Genomic DNA, 22,930 nt, shown 5'->3' with positions numbered 1-22,930 from the left:
CGAATGTTCGCGCGCTTCGGTACCTGCAAACCATCCGCAGTGGGAAATCTCGAAGCCGGCGATAACCGTAGCCAATTACTTTTCACCCCTGCGCAACGTCACATCCGCCATAGCGACGTCACTTAGTTTGGAGCAATACCATTGGCCGACCGCGTCGGGGCCCCTAGCCAATCACCGTGTGACCCAGATACGCGTCACGTCCGTCGTCGCTGACGTCGGCCTATGGAAAGTGCGAACACGCTGGAGGACTGAAGGAAACTGGTGGAGAGCGAGCGTTGGTCACTAAAATGGCGGCCAACGAGTTGGGCGAACCGAAGGCAACGGAAATTGTCAGAGGCCAAGTTTTCGAAGTTGCACCGCGGTACACGAATTTAGCCTACATTGGAGAAGGAGCCTATGGCATGGTCGTGTGAGTACGAGTTTTATGCTACGTCCCGCACTCGCAAATGCCGTTCGAAGCGCGCTGGCAAGCTGACTGCTTGCACGAGTAGTGCCGTGCTGCGGAGTGTGCATGGTCCCCCCACCACGGTAATGCAACAGTTGTCATTCATCGGGATTAAGCCTTTCGCTGTCTTCTGGACCGTTTCGTGTTGTGCACGCCTCTGTGATCGATGCGAGCACCGAACTTGCAGTCAAGTTTCGAGGCAACGAGCCAACTGTGGCGCATCGACGCTTTCTTGCGGTTCACGTTTTTTTCACCGCGAGCTACCCCCGCGCGCCGGGGGGCTGTGTGGGGTTCGCCGCAATAATTTTATACACCGAGCCCTGGAGTCGTTAGCCGATGCGGCGCGTTGTCTCTGGCGTGGCGGTGCTGACCTTCGACCGGCCAGCAAATCATTAATGCACGCCCATCAGGAGAGAACTGCAGTTCCCTGGCGTTGCGGCGTGTTGTAAATGTCAAAGAGCGTTGGCTGCAGTTCCTGGTGTCGTTTCCACGTTTATTGCTGTTTGTTCAATCGGAAATGCACGCAGTCCCCTCGGCGCGTTTCGCGACTCCTCTACTAACCACGAATAGCAAACTGTTGAGGATGCAGTATCGTTCTCTCCTTGCTAGCGTTCTTTCTTTTTTTTTTCCCCCCTCTGCGCTACCGTCAATGCTGTCAGCGGGCCGCGAAGGTCTCGTGCCCGGGATTCGGGCGGCTTTCGGACGCCGGTTGGCGCTGCCTGACATTCATCTAACATTTATTATGCCTGCCGCCGCGCTCCGACAAATCTTTTCTTCTTAGGGGCGGGTTTCTTTTCTCCCGGCCCTCTCTGTATTTAGACGTCGAAGCTGGGCACAAATTCTCTAGCGAAACGCGCGAGGAACCGTTATATCTAGCAGCAGTGCTGGGCGCGCGATCGAGGCTCTTGTCAGTAGTAGTATAAAAATGCTCGTATTACGCGCATTCTCACAAGTGCAAGCTTCGTTTTCTGTTTTACCTCTTTCGAGGCACAGGTTGGCTCACTCCGTGCAACTCGTATTCGGTCGCCTGCGACGTTGTTAGCGGCATTCTTTTGTTTTCTTTTTCCGTCGCGACATAGGGGTGCGCTGTGAGGTGCCGGTTCGTGCGGCATGCAAATGCGCGACGGCCGCATTCCGGGCGTGCTGCATCTCAGCGCGAGATGGCACCGAAGGTGACCGCGCAGCCGTCGCATATCAGTTCGCTTGCGCACGTGCCAGCATTTTCCTCCTTTCGCACATTTCACGTAACGTCGAGGACCATACGGCGTAGCCCTGTGTTTGTATGGGACGTGCGCTTGGCAACTAACTGTACCCACTGCAGTATAGTGTCCCGTGTTTGCCGCATCTATGCCGACACCGGCGCGTGATTGTTGACACGCCCAACCCTGTTTTAACTCTTTCATGTCCGACAGCGGCGCTTGGCGTCTTCTCAAGTTCCGGCGCTGATAACGCGGGTGCGGTTCACGTATTCCCGACTGATAAAGTTGTATCTCAGTGTATCCTGTAAGGCACACCTGCGTGAGAACAAACTTTACTCTTTTAGCTACGTCGTTACGCTTACAGGTGCGATTAGAACAGACGCGATAAATGACACCTGTACAGCGTACATCTGTGGCCTTGAAATGTCTTACCTGTGCGCAGGAAGCTCTCACGGTATTGCAAGAGGGCTGGGTGCTCCTGCATTGTTAGACAGTTCATAGGAGCCAATCAAAACCTTCACAAGTACCAATACATGCATGCTTTGTCAGAATTAGAAGTGCATGAAACCAACGTCGACGTGTGGATGCCAGGGCAGGTGAACCCAGCCGAAAGAAAGTCCTTGCATCTTCAGTAAACTTTACATACAAAGTGTACATTAAGCATAAATCAGTTTAGTGGTTCACTTATTGCAATACCTTCTGGCCGGATTTAGCTCACATATGAATGACAAAAAGATAAGTTTACTGCTGAGCTTGTTTGGTACATGGTGCCAAGGATTAAAGCAGTGCGAGAAATAGCATGAAAGAGACAAACATAAAAGTTGCATTGAGCATATTGTTATGTTCTCAATATTGCACGTGCTGTGTGGTGACTGAAACTGGCTAGATTATTTTTCTGCGATGCATTGCTCTGTACGGAATGCACTTGTGGCTCAGCATTTCTGTCTGGTTAGTAAATAAATTTGTTTTGCAGAAATAGACCAAGACTGCATTCACACTTGTGACACTTCCTTTAACTAGCTTATTTTTGAAAAAAAGATGTTTAATTTTACAGTTCTTTGAATATTAATTTCAATTCCCTTTGTCACCCACAAACCATATAAATTTGAGAACTATCGTATCTCTTACAGCCTGTGTTTAGTTTTGGAATATTGAACCCGCAAACTTATTTACTTTTGTTTTGAGTATATCGGTTTGCTTTACGTATGCCAGCTTCCCTTCTACATCATACTGTGATACTGCAACGGGCTTGATATGATGATAGTAATGCTGGTATCATTTGACTTTACTTTGGCGTCATTTTGCATATATGTCATGGTGTGCCAAGTCATTAATGGAATATGCCATGTAATGTGTTGTTACAGCACCACTGCACGGTACTCGTGCGTTGAAACGCAACATCATTTTTTTTATAGTATGAGTAGTGCTATGAGCTATTGCTCGTGATAACCACATCACGTCGCTGCAAAGCTGTCTTCTAAAGGTAACATTTGCTCTGGTGTAAGTTTTCAAGTAAAAATTACGCTGATATGACACGATCTGTGTATGCTGGAAATGAAACTACTTGCATTACGTAGCTCTAAATTTTTGCTTTTCAATCCATGAGTTTTGTACATTAGTAGAACCTCATGCAGCCATTTTATTTAACGCAGCTTGCACAGACAAATTGTTTCACTTCTACTGTTGCTGTGCAAAAAGGGAAATAAAGCTTTGGGCTGGCTGATTCACGATTTCAATAGAAATGCACCTCAGCACAATTCAGCCGGAACACAATGCAGTAGACTGCAGGTTATGAGGAAGTGAGATGATAGTACTTTTGTTTATTCTTCCAGGCAGTAATGTATTAGTCATTCCTTTAAAAAGAAAAAAAAAGGTTAAGAGAAGGATACATTGTTACTCATGCAAGAATGACATTTCCATTGGAAGCAGCTTGTGTGAGTTGTCACTTTAATGCAGAAAGCTCCCTATATTTCTTGTGTTCACTCATGGTGGTAATTTGTTTACAATGGCGCGATGTTAAGATTTTTTCTCTCTGCTTTTTCTTTTTTTCCAGCTCTGCTTTCGACAATGAAACCAACGAAAAAGTAGCCATCAAGAAGATCTCGCCCTTCGAACATCAGACCTATTGCCAGAGGACGTTGCGGGAAATCAAAATACTGACACGGTTTAAACATGAAAATGTAAGTTGATTTTCATCATCACTCATCAAAAAAAAGCTTTTTCTTGTAGTACTGCTAGACTACAGATGTGTGTGCTTTTGGAAATTATCGGTAGACACTCTCTTAACTCGTCTGTGATTAACGTCATCTCGTTGGTGTTGTTTATTAATAAAACATGGGTGAATTTCTGGATCTGAATATTCCCTCTGTTTTTCTTCTTTTCAGATCATAGACATCAGGGACATCATTCGGGCACCCACAATCGAACAAATGAAGGATGTGTATCCTTTTCATTCTTGCTTGCTGCTAGCCATACTCGTCCGTATTGAACCTTGTAATAGTTGTAGTTGTGTAAAATTTTCAGTCCTAATAGTTATCATAAGATAGAACCTACTTACTTAAAAGTCAAGGTCAAACTGTAGCGAAGACACTTAAAATGCACTTATGTTGCTGCTTATGTATCGGTATTGCAACAATGTGCCTTGTTGCAGTAGCATTGGGCTGACCACACATTAGTGCAAACATTCGATCTAAGCTATGTAATACCAGGGACAGATGTGCCCAAGACATGACATTTGTAAAAGAGAGAGCGAGAGAGATCGGTATTTTGCATTCTACACAGTTATCCGTTTAGTTCGAAGGGTTATGCGCTAGATGGACACAAAAATTGAATTTGATTCAATTAGTAAATTAACCTTCCGCCATACGGATTGCACCACTCTTGCTGCGAGAGGACTCTTGGTAAGCCAGATATCATGAAAGAAGAAAACGCAGGTGTTGGCGCCGCCTTGGTCATATTGCCATGGCGTCTTAGGTTTTGATGGTGTCTGCCAGGGCCCATATTATTTCTTCAATGGATAAAATGAGTTATATTACATTCTAAGAGAGCCAGAGAGTTTACGTGGCAAGTTTTGTGAAACTTTATTGAGGTGACATGTCGAAAAGGTAAGAAAAAAAGGTAATTGAAATCGTATTGATAACCAGATGCTGGAGTTCTTTCTTTGAATTTTCTTTTTTTCTCTTCCAAAGGGGCCCTCCAACACTCTTCAGCGTCCCATTTTTTACTTGTGGGTTGCGTAGACTGAAGTACGGACAGGTTAGTGCAGCAAGAACGGCAGCGATGGCAGCACGCAGTACGAAGATATTCGATCCAGAAAATTCAAAATACAAAAAAGAAATGCCTATACTCAACTCAATTTCCGCGGGGTCACACAACCGCATTTCAGTCGCCCTGTGACGTTTCAGAGAGCCTCAATAAAATGAGCTGAAAGCTCCTACATAAGGGAAGCTTGCACACCATTGTTGCTTGTCCTTCCCAACATAATGTTGATGTTGCCATAGTAACAAATGTGGTGCCTGACTTGTCAGAACTTGAGCGGGCGCTATTGCTTCGAAGCAAGGCTGGTGAGGCTTTGTCTGCTGTTCTTTACGACATTCCATGTCATTCCCTCCTCTCATTCTGAAAAGGGAATTTGTGGAGCGGCAAGGGCGGTGAAACACATTCGCCCCTACGCGGATTGTTCGGTGAGCAGCCTGACGAATTACAAGGTCGTTCAACGAAGAGGATTACTTGCGCCGCTTCAACAACAAGCGAGAGCCTACCACACGTGCGGAAGGAGGCAGCTCGCTAACGTACAGAGGGAAGAGGGAGAAACGTTTCGTATGGACATCCGACCGGCGCAGGCACAAAAAGCCAGTGGCGAAAAGCAGCCAGCGCCTTTGTTGTGCCTTGTGGTTGTAGTGATCCTTTTGTTGCAACGGCGTCTATTTTGAGTTCATTGAAAAAGCACAGAAAAGAAAAACAAAACCCACTAGTAATCTCAACTTGGATGCCACGCCACGATCGCTTCTAACGTTACATTTATGCAATCATAGGCTGCCGCGCACCGTCGTCATTTCTGCGCGCAATAGTTCTGGCGAGCACCACTACGTGCTGATGCGGTCAGCAGCGATGTAGCGACTTTATTGCATGATTAAAATACTAAATCATTTCATATCAGTGCTTATACCTATGCTAAAATTATCCCCGGCCATCAGTCTACGCAAACCGCAAGTATAAATTGGGGGGTTGAATAGTGTTGGAGGGCCCCTTTAAATAACCTGTGGTAACGAAATTTACGACACTAGGGTTCTCAAGGCATAATTTCTTTCTAAAGTGATTTAATGTTCCACTTTAGCATCCCTTTAGCAGAGAACATGTTTGCGATTACTGCGCCCCTCCCCCGGAAATACCGTTGGCTTACTCGGCTAGCTCTTGCAATCGCTGCAAATGCATTGTAACGGCTTGTCCACTGTTTGTGGAGCTACCTTGAGCCTCTGGTGGCAGACCCCAACCGTTCCCTCTTCTTGTGGGCGGCTGTTATTTGGATCACCAGCCTGGAAGATCAGCTCTGACTGCGGACTGAGTCGGCCTGGAGGTGGGGGCTTCTGGACATCTAGAAACCCAACCACTTTCTTATAGAGAAAGTTTCATCTATGGTGCCAAAAGTGCTTTCCTTGACGAGATGCCCCCTTCGATGCCGCCGTGTAGCTACATCGTGCAGTGCCTGATGGAGACTGACCTGTACAAGCTGCTGAAGACGCAGAAGCTGAGCAACGACCACATTTGCTATTTCCTCTACCAGATTCTGCGTGGCCTCAAGTACATTCACTCTGCCAACGTGCTGCATCGAGACCTCAAACCGAGCAATCTGCTTCTCAACACAACGTGCGACCTCAAGGTGATGACCTCCTCCTGGAAATGTCCAAGTTGTTTGCTTGTATTTTTTTTTATTTCAATTTATGCAGACAAACATTGTGTAGGTTGATGGTACTAAAGGCCGATTGACTCTGCCTGACTAAGTTTCCTGCACCCGTACATTTGCTCACATGTAGTGGAACATTAAAATAGTGATCTCTTTTTAGGAACATAAAAGCAAAATTTAACGAGCAGAAAGAAGATTTTGAACACGCACTATAAAATATAACAGTACAATGAACAGCAGTGACCCATAGCAAGATCACAGATATGTAAGAAACTGAAACTAGTAACATATTGGGTCAAAAGACGAAGTACAATACAGGATGTAACGTAAACATTAAAAGAAATGAGTGACCTCTACACAGTTATGCACGAGTACAAAAATACTGAACAAAAAAAAAAAAATTCTAACTGATTACATATTTAGGGCACAGTACAAGAGAGCAAGTGCATTTCAACATTTTTCTTTAAACTGTGTTTGGTACTACGTTGTTCTATAAGTTCATGGATATAGCTAGAATTGTGGAGTAGATTAGGTATTCGATATGACAAGGTTTGCTTGCCGTTGGTTGTTCTAAATAATGATAGTCTAAATCTGTCAAGTCGTAGATCAAAGGAGCATTGGTTGGGTAGCAGTGCCCCATATAACTTGCCTACTGCTTTTGAATGACTTGCGGTGATGTGTTGCATTTTTTTTTTTTTTTCTGAGGCCTTACATAGCACTTGTCTTTTCTATACATGCCACCTACCTTTCTGGTTCACTATTTCATTGACATTACTTATAGTTGTCGCTGACTGCTCCTGATAACACCACGAGTGTACAAACACCAGCAAAATATGTCTAGTTTTTTGCGCTCAGCAAGACACTTCCCGGTAGCCCAAAGAATCTCATCTAACCACCTCGTTACAAACCATTTCAACCAAAATAAGAAAGTATTAGTTTTGGAATCGTTTTCTACAGAAGGACGTTAGGGTCTAATCTCGCATATGATAGAAAAATGAATTTATTTGGAATTCTCAAGGCACTTTGCCTGCACCAGAGCTCTAAAGAATCAAGCTAGTACCTTCCTTTGTATTTCCACATGGTCCTCGATTTCCACAAATGCAACACCACAGGGGAAACTGGAGCCTTAACAGAACATGTTGTAGTTTTAAATTTTTGTCTTTCAAACTCTTTGAAAGCTCACTCATTGTTCTCTTTCCCAGTACTATTCTTCTTTAGTAGAGCTGCCATGTTAGTCTGTCTTTAGCTTTGCGATTTACTGATAGCATAAAAATATTGCAATAGGGCACCTCTCATCACCTTGCTTCTTTACTGCTTAAGAGGTCTTTGTTTTGGGTGTGCTGTATAGTTGGTTACAACTTTGAACGCAGAGGCATTTCCTCCTTAAAGGTAAATGAATGTGAGCCTGCACCAACTGGCATGCAATCTAGACGATCTTGAGCAGTGCAGTCTCATTATTAAAAATTTCTATCAAGTATCTGCCTAGCCCTAGAGAAAAAGAAAAAAGGGTTACCAACATTGCACCTGCTTTCCCGACACGCGAGCAGATCTGTGACTTTGGTCTGGCGCGAGTGGCGGACCCCGAGCATGACCACACCGGCTTCCTGACTGAGTATGTGGCCACCCGCTGGTACCGGGCGCCCGAGATAATGCTCAACTCGAAGGGCTACAGCCAGGCCATCGACGTCTGGTCCGTCGGCTGCATCCTGGCCGAGATGGTCTCCAACCGGCCCCTCTTCCCGGGCAAGCACTACCTGGACCAGCTGAACCACATCCTCGGCGTGCTCGGCTCGCCCGGCCCCGACGACCTCAACTGCATCATCAACGAAAAGGCGCGCTCCTACCTGCAGTCATTGCCCCACAAGGCCAAGATACCGTGGTCCAAGCTGTATCCGGATGCAGACCCCAAAGGTACTAGCTCACCTTCTTGCCTAAAGCAAGCACTGAAAGGAAAAGGATTTGCCAGATTCAGTGTTCCTGTGTTTCGAGTTGTCGATAAATTCGCCTTCGCACTGCAATCTGCTAGCCTCCTAGTTAGCTCGGAAAAATAGCATGGCCGCCCGAGAATGCCATTGTCTTGGGTTCAAATCTTGGAACAGTATGAATTTATCTACTAGGTAGCTTCCTTCCTGAGAAATGTGTCTGGGTTTTCTTTGTAGCTTGATACTACAAATGGGGGACAGTTATTCCTTTTCATAAATTTTACTCCACTCTGCAGATTTTCACCAAACTTATTTGTCATGAAGCATGCGCTGCACCTGTTTTAACTACCGTATTTACTCGATTCTACCGCGCCCTCGATTGTAACGCGCACCCGTTTTCCGCGACCAAAAAGAAAAAAGTAAAACAACGATTGTAACGCGCACCCATTCTTAGTGAGAGAAAAGAACAAAAAAAGTCCGTAGGAGTCAAACTTCGCACATTCAGAAGAACAAGCATTTGGGTTTTAAAGAACTAAAGTTTCAAAAAAGTAAAACACAAAGTCAAAAAGCGGGCCTTGCCGCTAAAACTGTCACCACTACGGCGGCGATACGAGTCGCATAATGGATCAGTCCTCGTCGCTGTCGGACAACTCCTTATCGCTGTCAACGCTTTTCGATTTCGGGAAACCGGCCCTGCTTTGGTCCACTGAAACCTTTTCGTGAAGCTTTGCTGTAAAAAAATCTGCTTCTGTTTGCGCCAGTCTCGCACGCACGTTTCGGGAACTCCGAACGTGCGACCGCGATGCGGCCCGATTTCCGTCCGTCTCTCTGCACATGTAATAACTATTCTTTTAAATGCGGCATCGTGGTACACTCGTCGAGTATTTGGAGTCGGCACTTCCATGCCGTCGATGCGAACGCAGAACGGGATGACAATCTCCTCAGCACACGTACGAACTGAAAAAATGGCAGAAATCGTAGGAGGCGGCCATTTTGAAATGTCGATGGCAATACGATAACCGAGTTTCTTTTTTTTTTTCGGTACTCGATTCTAACGCGCATGCGATTTTTGGACTCGTTTTTCCGGAAAAAAGGTGCGCGTTAGATTTGAGTAAATACGGTAAGCATTGGTGAATTAAGTTTCCACTGCAAAGTGCGGCTTCATGGAAATGAGTTGCGGCCATGGTGGCCACATTCAATATTCGACTCTTGCTGTTGTGTGGCCCACACTGAATATTTTCTGGTGCCCTGATTTTTTTTCTCTTATGGTATGTGGACAGCCTGCAGTGACCATTGGCTGTCATTTCCAGTGTTTACCTTGCCACAGGGCTTGCTGATTTCACTGTTATCGTTTTCTTTCAGGGACCTTCAGAGTATGCATATAGGCGGCATTACGTCCGTGTGAAAAATGATCTAGCAGTTTCTGCTCACTTATATTGTGAATACTGCTTGTGGGCCAAAACACTTTGCAGTTGACACTCGATTGATTCATTTTGCCAGAGGGAGATTAGACGCAGCGGTGAAAGGTGTCGACACTACGAACTCTGGTGGCATCTGCATCTACTCTCCATGCCCTGTGTAATTTTGCTCCAGCAGCATGAATCGAGCAGCCGACTGGCCTGCCTAACAGCAGTGTGTAACTATAGTTCCCATAGTTGATAACTAGCAGACAGTTCTTGATAGTTTGTAGGTGCGACTTTCAGCTTGTTTTTGCCGTCCCATATCTGTAATAAGAGTGCGGGCTTTCGCAAATTTCCGCTACTCGGTGTGTGTTGTTGAGTTTGCACTGAATGTACAGAGTTTTCTCATAAATGACGGACACCTGAGGGCTCTGATGACGCAACACAAATGGCTTTTTTTTTCTGCTTCGAAATGTACTGTAATCATGCTGCCAGGGTTGAGTAATTTCACGATGTTCAAATTTTCGTAAGGAAGACTGTGCAACTTCATTTGCTTTTATTAATTTCTGTCGCAGCGCTGGATCTCTTAGACAAGATGCTGACCTTCAACCCTCATCGAAGAATAAATGTTGAGGAGGCCCTCGCACATCCTTACCTGGAGCAGTATTACGATCCCGGTGATGAGGTGAGGCCAGGGTTGAGGAAACCTTTTACGCTTCCTTCTGATGAGTCTTGTGCACAGTGGCATCATGGGGGGCAGGTGCTTGCCAATTCTCTTACCTGTGAGCGGGGAGAGTTGGTAGCCTTTGATATGAACCTTCTTGTAAGCCCTTGTGAAAGTTGGGTGTAATAATAGTTGATGTACTTACCATTATCAGGAAACCGATGGTGTATTTTTAGTGTTTTTCCTCTTTCACTCTCTCAAGCGCTGTTATTCTGTCTTGTGGCAACTCGTCTCCTCATAGTCGTGATATATTTTCACGGGGTTATGACGTGGACGAAGGCAGTAGTAACACGTGTAAAGGGGCGGTAACATAAGACATAAACAGAAATGAGCGCATGTGGCAATATGGTACGGTAAATTTGTACACATGTGCAAACCTTGCTAGGTGCTAAGGAACACTATGTACTAGGGGTGTGCGAATATTCGAAATTTCGAATATTTTTCTAGTAGTGTTTGTTATTCGATTCGCACTAGAATTTTACTATTCGAACTTCCCCAAAACAAATACAGTCAATGTCCGATTGAAAGTGACCCCTTCAGATTTTCAATATGCTTCACCTCATTACACTCTCGTATTGCGGCAAAGCTGCTTTTCATGCTCCGTTACGGTCGAACTTTGCTCAGTCACAGTCAACGTCTGATTGGCAGTGGTCCCTAGATTTTCAATATGCTTCACCTCATCTTACCCTGGTATTGCGGCAATGCTGCCTTTCAAGCTCCGCTACGGTCGCAAATGTATTAACTCAAGAAAACGCTGGTTCCAACATGGAGATGAAAGATGTGGCAGAGTTGGGGGCTCAATTAATGCTGTTTTGGACCTGAAATTTGGGCAGGAAGTCCGAAAATCGGACGCCGAAGTGTTTTAGCATCTAAAATTTCAGATGTTCTTATATATCGACGTCGATGAGGCATATTTGGAACTCCTGACTTGACGGGAGCAGGCCCTTGTCCGCCACATCAGTTGGGCTTCCACAGAAGTTGAAAGAGGAGGAGAGGCTGAGGAAATGGCATCTTTGCCTATCACGTGTAAAGTGTTGTCGGCAACACTTTGGTTGCACCAAATCATGTACATAAATAGAATTCGGCCTCTACATTGTCTCATTCTTGATAAGACAACTATGAAACACCACCCGGCCAGTCCTTCATCAGCCTAGCGAAAAGAAACACTTTCGTGTTGCTGTCTCATAAGAATATGCTTAAGAATCCTCTCGAACTTTTTTTCTGCAATTTTGCTTTGAAGTATTCGAAAAATATTCTAGAAATATTCGATTCAATTCGCACTCACACTTCAATATTCGAATTCGCTTCGCACCCAAAATTTTGCTATTCGCACAGCTCTATTATGTACCTTTCTCAGCTGTATCTACATTACATGTGCATATGCACACACATACAAACTACGTACACAGGAACTGGAAAAACAGTTGTGATTCAGGGTTTAGTATTACTAAAAAGCCTCCAAGAAGGAGCATCAATATTTAAAGATAGTACAGATATGTAATTAATATTCCTAACTATTAAACCTATAATGGATCATGCACAATTGTCTCATCCACCTTTTATATACAGCAGACTCAGTAAACGAAAATCTCTTACACGGCATTGCTGCTTAAATGGAACAACTGCTCCTACTATGATTGGTTTCGTACCTGAATAATGCAACCTTGTTCATCTCTCAGCAAATGGAACTCCTGTTAAATGGAACATATTTTCTCGGTCCCTTCAGGTTCCGTTTAACGAGAGTCTACTGTACTATATATTCTTGAACGATAGAGCTAGAAGAAAAGGTAAGGAAATGAGGAAACAAGTCTAAAGCACAGGTTTGTAGACCTTTGTAACTGGTGCAGTTGAGGAAAATTGGTCTGAAAATAACTTTTGTCTGCTTGCACTTTTTTTTTTTTTTTTTTTTTTTTCATGTAACAACCACAGACAAGCTTGCCATGTTGACTCTTGCATGTCGTGGTTCGTGTTGTGTTGTGCAGCCTGTGGCAGATGAGCCGTTCAAGTTCGAGACGGAGCTGGACGACCTGCCTAAGGAGCAACTGAAGGTGCTGGTCTTTGAGGAGACCAAGTTGTTCCAGGCACGCAATGCCAGCAGGCCACCGCAGCAAGCCTCCTCCTGAGCTGATGGTGCCACTTCTGCAATGTATGTCTGTCTCAGGTGAGGGCAGACTTACTTCGTTGTGTTCTGTATTGGCCTCGCAGCTGGCATTTATTTGGGACGCAAAAATATAAGTTTTGCGGCGAGCCTGTGTTTTAGGTTGCCAGGAGAACTGTTTTAAAATGCCCGAAGGTGCTGCACGTATTAAAGGGACACTAAAGGCAAATATTAAGTCGACGTTGATTGTTGAAATAGCGGTCCAGAAACCTCTTAGTGCTGCTTTTGTGCCAAGGAAGTGCTTATTTTGAAATAAAATCACGTTTTTAGTGGTCCGCATCGCGTTAGCGCGCTTCAAATCTCCCGCCTGAAAATGCGACTTTCATACGTCACTGCTGCCGTGCCCAACGTTGCCCGCTTTTACTGCGCGGCCGCCGACACTAGTAGCAGCCGAGCGGAAGTAGCGGGACCCACAGTAGCAACAACGGCGCTGCGGCAAAGACTTGCTCGGATGGGCACATTCAAAGCCTTCACCAAGTTGCGGTTGGTCTCATAATCCTCAGTACGAAAGGGCAGCGAGCACACACGCAGAGGTTTTGACTGTTTAGCACACTGGCGCAATGGCATGACACTAAGCCACTTCGAGCGTAAGGGTTCATTCCGCGGCACCCAGTGAAAAGACGCACCGGTTTCCTTGCTGCAGCACTGCCGTTGTGCACCATTCAGGCATCCGGCAATATCACACGCATGCGGCATTTTGTCGAACTTTCTGTCAGAGCGACTTTCACGAGCGCGCAAAACACGCACGGCAGTACGCAATCCCGAAACTACCACTGAGACGGGCGAGGCGCAGTTCGGCGAAAACGGAACCTTTGAACCACGCGCGCCGTTCCCCATGGCAACGCCACGGAGGTTTTGTTTTCCATGAATCAAGCGGAAACAAACAGCGTTTTATTACGTCTTTTGATGCTCGGAATGTTCTTTTTTTACTGCTGCTAGTTTGATTACTAGTGATTTATTGTAGGCTGACTTCCATATGTCATCGGGATCACTTCGAAAATGTCCCACTCGTGGCGCTCATCATGTGATACATTTAGCTTAATTTCTTGGTAAGTAGGGCACTGCTGTTGATAATATTGCCGTTTTAGAAGTTGTCATACATTGGGCTTTCACTCTGACATAAATTATTATTTGCCTTTAGTGTTCCTTTAAGGTCGATGTCTTGAGGCCTGCAACATTGGGTACTTCGCGCATGGTTGGGTATTGTGTGCTTTTTAGTGTGCACGCATCTCGCAGGAGTACGGCCACTAGCGTGGGTTCGGACTTAGCGAGCCACAGGGCCGCGTCTGCCGACGCCTCACGTGAACTAGCGCGCCGCTGCACACGTACGTTCGGGCGCAAACAAAAGAACCGAGCGCAGCGTGGCGAGTACACAGTACTTCTCTCGAAATCCGCAACACTTTATTGCCTGCGGCAACACCACAAACTCCATACAACGCCCGCTCCCAAAGGCGGCGGGAGAAGCAAAACAGGCTTCACGCCACGGGTGAAAATACAACACACAGGGTGCCGCTAGCACGTCTCCGCGGGCAAAGGGCTTACGGCGACATGCCGCTGAGGGAAAACGGTCCCTTGCAACTACGCTGCGTACTCTCACGATCCGCGACCACAGGGCCCGATCGCTCGAGTGAAGGCAAACTCCGCTCGCGTTGGCTTCGATAGGTACAGTTTCGGCGTAGTATGACCACGCACGAACACACCACACTGCTCTTCGGCCTAGCGTTCAGTAAGGACAACGTAAGGTAAGCGCTCGCCACTGCCGCAAGGCACCGTTAGCGAACTCCGTCCGAGCGAGCCCAAAAAGAGGAGCCGACGGACGGGAGAGAGCACGTGCTTACCCTACGTGGTCCAGGGAGAGTCTCACCTCCTCCGCCGTGCGAAACTCGAGCGCAGTGCCACAGTCGAGGTCCAGCGCCGGGGGAGAGCGAGGTTAACGTCACTCCCCCGCTTGCCCAGCGCTGTAAGACGGCCGAGGAGGGGAGCGTCATGTGATCGGACGTGAGGATGGCAGAAATAGGCGAAAAACCCGCGCAATGGCGACGGGCAAGCCTCAATCCCCACAGCTTTGACTCGCCTGAACTTCTCTTGCCGTTACTTGCTAGTACATCTTTCACGTCTTTACTGTTGTTTCTAGCTTCTCTCCTTGATGCTTCTTGCAGTGTGCGTTCAGACTTCTTTCACCAAGGTAATGAACTGTAAAGTTGGGCACGTTTGCATGAGTGCGTAATAGGGTCTATAACAGGCGAGAAACAGAGATGAGAAGGCAACTCGATGGGTGCTGACCTGGACAAACACCTGTATGCTCATCTCATCACTGTTTATTGTCTTGACTGCACTATTGCACGACAAATGTAGGTTTGTAGGAAATGGAGTGATTCACTGCGATGCAATACATAATTTATATATTCTGCGTTCTGTTTCGTGATTGAAAGAACAGCACTTAGAATGTGCCAGCTGTCCTTGCAGTCTTCTCTTGAGCCAATGCGTCTAAAGAAGTACACGCTCGGCCCGGCCTAACTGCTCATTCAGCATGTGTGGGGATGTGTGAACTGCGGTAGGGAGTGCACTAGTGCCGCACTCATTCTTGCACTCTTGCTCCACGCAGAGTTCCAGTGCCACACCCGGGCGGCCTCACGTTTCCCGGGCACGTCGCAAGGCCCCGGGTCTCGCGAAGACGTTTTGGCCCTGCCCGTTCTGGCCTCTTCGCCGAGCGGCCGCCGAAAAGGCAGCCGCTGCCACCGTTGCTGGTTCCCGAGAACGGGCTCCTCACGATGTCTGTACTTTACGAAGGTGCCCCTTCCCACCACCTACTGCCCATCCTGCGCATTATCGGAGAGTTATGCGGACCACGAGTCCAGACGTGACTGGGCTCGAGTGCTTTCCATTCGTGCATGTGCACAGAAACAAGCGTCAGATTGCGTATGCACGTTGCAATGTACTTGCGGCATTGCACTACTGTATCGGGGCTGGACTCCCGTTCTGGTATAACTCTCCCTTGTTGCCTTCTCCTTTTTGTTTCTACCTTTATTTACACTCACTCTCCCACGTGCGGGCTGCCACGTGGGCACTCCTTTCTCTCTCGTCCCCATTGTGACCACATCCCGGTTTCTCGCCATCTATCGTCTGCCCCTCCTTGCACTGCCTTTTCCTGCTGTGCATTGTACTTTCAGCAGAAGAGACTCGTCTAGCAATGCTCAGGCTCCTCGTTACCCCTTCCCGTCAACAGTGCCGCCCACTCCTTTTTGATCGGGCAGCACTGTTGTGCGAGAAAGGCAATACGACCAGATCATTGCCTTCAAACATTCTCCATCGGGCTCGGTGGTGACAGCTCGCAGGTTGCCGACTCCTGGATAAGTTTCCGTCGCAAAAGAGGCACGTGCTACACCGTCGCTTTGTGTCTGCTGTAGCATGTAAATAGACTAAAGCCTCTTGCAGAACATTAGCCCGTCAGGGAGGCACTCGCGGGCAGTACCAGTCAGGATTTGCCTCCTGTGATGAACCTGACCCACCGTTTCCTCTATTGCTATCTCCAGTCTCATCTTAGGACCGTTGTGTTTGATTCCTCCTCGCAAATACCGTAGCCGTTTTTTGCCTCCGGGGACAGGCCAAAACGACCATCTACCTGACGTTGGCTCATTTTTGATGAGGCGTCGAAAAGCAGCCGCTCTCTCGAGTGTGTGCCTAGGTGCCACAGCCACTTCTCGTGGCGCTCTCCCGCCCCCACCCCACCCCGCTGCCGATGTCGCGCGTAACGTTGGCGAGAATATGACGCTGGGAGTTCACTTCTGCATCTGCTCTGTTTCTCGTCGTATTTGTCTTCTTGGCTCTGGCATTTTCGTGCTTTTTGCCCCCTTTTTCTCTTTGCTGGGGCTTTAGGTGTGTCTTCCGTTATTAGAATGTGTTGTGCGTGTACATGTGTGTCTCTTTGGCTCGCATTGTTCCAGTTTATATTGTCTGTGAGTTTTGCTGGGCTTTCGAATCGTTATCACCTGTGTTGCAATTCTAGGCTGCTTCGAATGTGATTTTTTTTCTTTCATCGTTATATCTCGATGCACTTCAACGCTAGCCGTGCCCACCATTGGTAGGGGATGGTCTCCATGCTGCGAGCAAACCTTTACCACGAAGCACAACGTTACACAGCAAAGATGCTGTCTTCCAGGTGTTCCTTCGGTGGTCGAGACCACGTCTTTTTCCCGCAGCTTCATTCTGCGTTGCATGGGAGAGCCTTTGCTCGCAGGATTTTAGCTGTCCCTCTCGCGCGGTGGGCCGTGTCAATATAACAACGCACGAGTGGGTGCAGGGAAGCGAACGAAAGCGCCTTTCCCATCAGCAAGCATGTATAATATAATTGCGCCAGCTTGCCTTACAGGCAGTGTAGGTCCCCAATGGGGGCATGTACAATATGCTGCTCTGTGCATAAAACTAGAAGCAAGAACAAAAAGGTGGCAGCACCGTCTAGTCTCAAGCCACTAGGCCGAGAAGTGCTTTCACACCAGACTCCCCCATCTCTTGTGCCGCGTAGGGATGCGGAGTTTCATTTGTCGTTCAAGCTCCGCTATAAAGTTGTTGTTTTTTATTACACTTGTGAACTTCCTCTGCCCAAAAGGTTTGATTAGATCGTGACTTCGTTCCGTCTTCTTTGAAGTACAGTTGGACCTGGATAAAGTCTTTTTTTTTTTTTTCTTTATGTTGAACTCTTGAAACTTAGTGACTCATGTAAAATAACTCCCCGATAATGTGCTGAAGTTCTGATTATTGAATTCATTGTGTCAGCACCACGAGTGCAGCGTTCAGGGAGCCTTTCTCTTTGCTATGTTTTTTTCTCGTGCACTTTCTGCTGTGGATGCGCTGTACTGGTACTCTGCTGACACTAATTGAGGATGGAGTAGGCCTGCGCGATCTTGGGTGTCGAGAACACCAATATTGGTGACAGGATGAATAGCTGCAAGGCACAGAAAGAAATTGCTGCCCACGTTATCTAGTTTTGATTTTTGAGGAATTCATGTATCTTTTGTAATAAACCTGTACATTGTAAACTCATTGTAAAAGGTTTCGTGGTAGGCAATTTTGTTCAAACGAAGTTGCGTGATGTATCGAACTGTGTCTAACGAGTTAGCCTGTTCGTTGTAACCGGGTTCGGCTTGTACATCAAACAAGCTCTATAAATCAATTTCTTAAATTTCAATCAACTTCGCGAGCCTCTTTCATCTATATAAGCTTTCAGTGGTAGCCGCTGCTGGCCTTTGCATAGCAGGGACAAGCCGCTGAAAACAGCTCACGAAAGCCGTGCTTTACGAAGGCTTTGTTGCCTGTGTATGCTGCTCATTGGCTGGAAAACAAGCGGTGGTCGTAACACGCGACACTGAGTTGTAGAGAAGGCGTCGAAAATCAGGTGAAGTGTTCACACCGAGAGAAACTTGCACCTTTGGGGGAGGCTTAAACAATGGTTGTCTATCTTGCGTGACTTTTCCTTAACGTGGTGTGCCTCAGCACTTTTAGATTGTGAATGTTGTGCACGTTTACCAACGTGACGTCGCATTCTCGACAGGAAAGTAGCGAGTGCAACGTCTTCGAGAAAGGAAACGCAAGCAAGACGGGGGGGGAGGCAAGACATCCCTCAAAGAATGTAAGCTTATTTTTAGAGTGTGCGTATAAACATATTTCCTTTTCGTGGGGCTCGGTGTGTGATAACGCTAGGCAGTGTGTGCTGGTTGCCTTTTACGTAGGTTTTAGTTGCTGCTAATCTAGAGATGAGAGAGAAAGAAAAAAAATAAGTGAGTGAAGGTTGTGATGCAGTGCAGCCTGACGAACAGAAGCACTTTGGAGATGTCCCGCTATGTATTATAAGTGTATGCGGTAGTTCGTGTTTTTCTGTGTTAACGTTGATATTTTCTTCCACCACCTTGGAGTGCAGACTTTTTTGCTTGTTTTTTTAAACAAATGCACATCTCTGTACAGCACACAACTCGCGATCCCTCTATAGACAAAGAATGTTGTGTGGATGCAATCGAAGAAGCCGCACGCAAATTGTTTCAGGGAAAAAGATTCTGTTGCGAGTTTGTTCGATTTTCTCCCCACCTCTGTGTTTCCTTTCTTCTGCTTGTCTCTTCTTTCTGTAAAGACATACAATAAAGCAATGCCAACTGTGCGAAGTTAAATGGGATGCAAGGAAGGAATGAAACTTCGAAATATCATTCATGTAAATGCAAACAGAATACTATATTTATTGATTTTTTTTTTAGATCCTGCTGTTGTAGATTTTTGAATAAATACTTCATTTCCTTCCTGCAAGTTTGCTGGTGTGTTTGTTTCTGCTGACACATTGTGATGAAACGGGTTTATGAAAAAACTGATAAAAAAATGTAATGGTGATTATACCCTCAAAGCCTCTACGCAAACTCTCGCATTTGCAACTTATTTTATAAAACTCAAATACCTTAAGAAGAGGAATGACAAACAAAGGTTTATACTGTGCTATTAGACGAATTAATGGCTGGGCAAGTCACTTGGTAGCACATTCAGGAGAGTCACTTGTAATTAATGGCAGTGCCAATTTCTGCAAAGCAACATTTGCAAAATAACCGACATGATGACTTCTCGCAAGTGGAGGCAAGACTGCATTGCATCTAACGCACTAGTGACTCGTTGCACCTTTGCAAGTGCAGCAAAACGATCTTTTGTTGGCAAGGGAAGAGTGGTGGTTTCCACAAGCAAGAACCCTTGCAACACTTTAAATCATAAACACAGTTTCAATCTGCCTGCCAACCCACTGGTGAGTATATTATTTCGGAGCACCGTTATTGATTCAAGCCCACCTTGATGCAAGTATTGACGACGTTCTACATCAAGTGCCACTAAACATTTCTGTAACCATATGAAGCCAAGGAAGGCACAGGGAAATGGCTTGTTTGTAAGTAAATGTACGTAAGATAAAGGGAAATAGATGAAAAACGTTTCACTCCAGCTTATCGGCCCTGAATGTTGCAGGAAACATTTCTGTATTAGTAAATTGACCAGCATAACATTTTCAAGTGCAAGCGAGTTTGAATGCATCTCACTTGGCGACAGTGAATACTGGCTTTCACAGTGCTGGCGTGAGTAATGCAAAGGGAAACGAGCAAATGCATTGATTTGCTTTGCCCTCTGTCCGAGGCTTGCTGCCCTGAAAGCTTGTAGCGAGTGGAACTTCAGAAATCTAAAAATGCAAGATTTGCAAAGGCTATAGCTCTTTTGCCAAAAGTGCACCCACAATCGGATTTATTCAAATGGGATGAGCTTTCAAAAAGCGAGAAATACGAAATTCCGAAGGCTATAGGCTTAAGTCTTTGGTCGAAAGTGCACCCACAATCAGATTTATTCAAATGGGATGAGCTTTCAAAAATCGAGAAATACAAAATTTTCAAAGGCTGTAGGCTTGCCCCTTTGGTCGAAAGTGCACCCACAATCAGATTTATTCAAATGGGATGAGCTTTAAAAAATCGAGAAATACAAAGTTTCCAAAGGCTATAGGCTTAGTTCTCTGGTCGAAAGTGCACCCACAATCATATTTCTTCAAATGGGATCAAATTTCAAAAATCGAGAAATACAAAATTTGCAAAGGCTATAGGCTTAGTTTGGTCGAAAGTGCACCCACAATCACATTTATTCAAGTGGGATGAGCTTTCAAAAATCTAGAAATACAAAATTTCCAAAGGCTATATAGGCCTTTGGAAATTTGACCTTTGCAAATTGGCTTCTGCACTTTTGACCTCTGTGGGGTGTGTACAGATAAGATCGAGCATGAGGTCCCTGTCATTCCCGATTTTGATGAAATTTACTGTAGGTCTAGGCATTACACCCAGAACAATGGTTTCGAAGTTAGTTTACCGAAAAAGAAAATTTGTTCGCCTGAAAAAAAAAATATACAAATTTTGGCCACAAGAAACACTTTTCCGCGAATTTCGCGATTCCTGAATTTTGACCGCAACTAGAGAAAAAACGGTGCACTTCTTGGTCACAATATTTATTCCCCTCAAAGAAAAAGTAAAATACAATCTTATGAGTATATTATTTCTTTTGCTTGTCAACGCACTTTTGAAGAAAAAAATCACAAACTTGGCAAATCGCACAAAGTACCTGTATTTCAGGAATTTATTGCTGCACGCACGTCAAAGTTAGGATAATAAAAATCGGTACATATTAACTTTGATACTTTCGCTCTCTGTTAAAATAATTTGCGTGGTTTTATCGCGCGTCGTTTTACTTAAACTCTTTTAGTTAAACTCTGCATTGTCGGCAGAGTTTTCGTTGCATATTATATTTGTTGACACTTAGCAGCCTTTACAGTGATGCATTCCTTCTGTCTATTGTCCTCTGGTCATAGTTTTGCGCGCCAATGGAGCTCATCCCCTGTCGAAGCGGCGCTCATATAATGTGAGCGCCAGCAGCATCGAGCGGCCGCTGCTGCGGGTTTGTCAAGCGGCTGATCGCAAGACAAAGCTTGCTGAACCGTGACACCTGGCTGCGCATTTGTTGCTGTGTAGCTGCTGATTTGTGATTATGTCACGTACAAGTATTTTTAGCAACTTATATCCGAGTTTCAGCACATAACGAACGACGTGGCCGCTAGGCTGCCTTGGTCACATTTGACGCACTATAACTTGTTAGCAACCAAAATAATGCAACGTTTTTTTGTTTGTTTTTTTTTGCGCACAATGGTAGATGACGTCCTTGACTTCGATTACCACACTTACTTCCAGAATGGAAAGGAAATTTGGCAGGCCATTGTGAGAAGTGCATCACTGAAGCTTCGTTCTCATTTTTTCATCCACTGCGAAGCTTGTTTTCTTTTGAACACTGTGGTGAAACTAACAGGATGCAGCTAAATTTACCGTGCATATGCCTATGCGCAGTACATGTAAGGCTCCTAGTAATTAACTTGCCTGAAGTAGCAATTCAAAACTCCGTACAGTTGCCCAGCTGTGCATGCAGATCTCTTTAATTGTGTCCTGTTGAATGGTTGTGCTATCAAACTTCAAAACTCCTGTGAGCTGCTGACCACCTGTCGGTGGTCAACCATTTGCACGTTCTGCTCTCGTAATCTCCATTCTACATCTGCTACCGCAAAGAACTGCACTCTGTACTGTGCCGTACTTTAGGTGTTTCCCATTACGACGACGTATTCGAGTACATGATTAACTTTAGAAACAGCGCTAAAAGACGGGACAAAGAAAGGACACAAACCACGGCGCTGACTAACAACCAAACGTGTTTTATTCTTCCAGTCTGCCTATATATACTCCGCCACAATCTCAAGGAAAGAAAAGCACAGAAACAAAGAAAAATTGATTAGCCTGCGCAGAGGCTAAAAAATCCTCAATCGGACAGAAACGTCAACTCCTTCGGAAGGAGGGAGATCGAGGGGAGGCTGACACATGCTTCTCCGCCATTATAGATATGATACGCTTCAGAAATGACACGCGCCCGTTCATCATGGTACTTCGACAGGAAAATGGAATCTTTAAAAGATGGCTGGCAACCACATTCATTACAGTGAAGCGACAATTGACTATCTCTGGCTTGTTTACGGACGTTGTTCGCATGCTCGCGCATGCGATCATTAGCGCACCGCCCCGTTTGTCCAACATAGTAACGGCCGCAAGAAAGAGGTATCTTATACACAACACTATCACAACATTCCACGTACTTCTGGCGATGCTTCTTGCTGCATCTTTTCGTCTTGGTCTCTCGATTTACCTGCTGACACAGGCTACCAAGCTTATTTTTGGCAGAAAACAACAGTCTAACGCCTGCCCTGCTGACCACTTTCTTGAGATTATGTGCCACCTTGTGCACATAAGGAATGACCACTACTTTATTCTGCGGGTGTGTCACTGATTGAACAGTAGGTGAGCACTTGGTTTTAAAACCGGACACGAGGCTTTCGGACACGAAGCATCGCCAGAAGTACGTGGAATGTTGTGATAGTGTTGTGTATAAGATACCTCTTTCTTGCGGCCGTTACTGTGTTGGACAAACGGGGCGGTGCGCTAATGATCGCATGCGCGAGCATGCGAACAACGTCCGTAAACAAGCCAGAGATAGTCAATTGTCGCTTCACTGTAATGAATGTGGTTGCCAGCCATCTTTTAAAGATTCCATTTTCCTGTCGAAGTACCATGATGAACGGGCGCGTGTCAT

At 45.8% G+C, this 22,930-nt stretch overlaps 1 protein-coding gene across 2 annotated transcripts; it reads left to right on the top strand.

Annotated features, from left to right (window-relative positions):
* Positions 1-203: 203 nt before the first annotated feature.
* LOC119390112 (mitogen-activated protein kinase 1) lies at positions 204-19,042 on the top strand. Of its 2 annotated transcripts, none has more exons than XM_037657660.2 (8): positions 204-409; positions 3,698-3,824; positions 4,029-4,084; positions 6,334-6,523; positions 8,095-8,458; positions 10,445-10,554; positions 12,576-12,739; positions 15,357-19,042. In XM_037657660.2, exons 1-7 carry the CDS (start codon positions 288-290, stop codon positions 12,714-12,716), a joined length of 1,110 nt encoding a protein of 369 aa, XP_037513588.1. In that variant the 5' UTR covers positions 204-287; the 3' UTR covers positions 12,717-12,739; positions 15,357-19,042. The 2 variants fall into 2 exon arrangements, with proteins under 2 accessions (XP_037513588.1, XP_037513589.1); XM_037657661.2 differs by having other exon boundaries at positions 12,576-12,754.
* Positions 19,043-22,930: the final 3,888 nt, after the last annotated feature.

This window comes from Rhipicephalus sanguineus, chromosome 4, assembly GCF_013339695.2.
Source record: "Rhipicephalus sanguineus isolate Rsan-2018 chromosome 4, BIME_Rsan_1.4, whole genome shotgun sequence".
Taxonomy (NCBI): domain Eukaryota; kingdom Metazoa; phylum Arthropoda; class Arachnida; order Ixodida; family Ixodidae; genus Rhipicephalus; species Rhipicephalus sanguineus.
The sequence above is the reverse complement of the archived record's forward strand: the minus strand, read 5'-3'. Positions and strand labels throughout refer to the sequence as shown.

Coding starts and splice junctions, on each gene's coding strand:
- LOC119390112 (XM_037657660.2), top strand. CDS start 288: ATGGCGGCCAACGAGTTGGGCGAACCGAAGGCAACGGAAATTGTCAGA. Junction 410..3,697: donor GGAGCCTATGGCATGGTCGT/GTGAGTACGAGT, acceptor CTTTTTTTCCAG/CTCTGCTTTCGACAATGAAA. Junction 8,459..10,444: donor TCCGGATGCAGACCCCAAAG/GTACTAGCTCAC, acceptor TTTCTGTCGCAG/CGCTGGATCTCTTAGACAAG.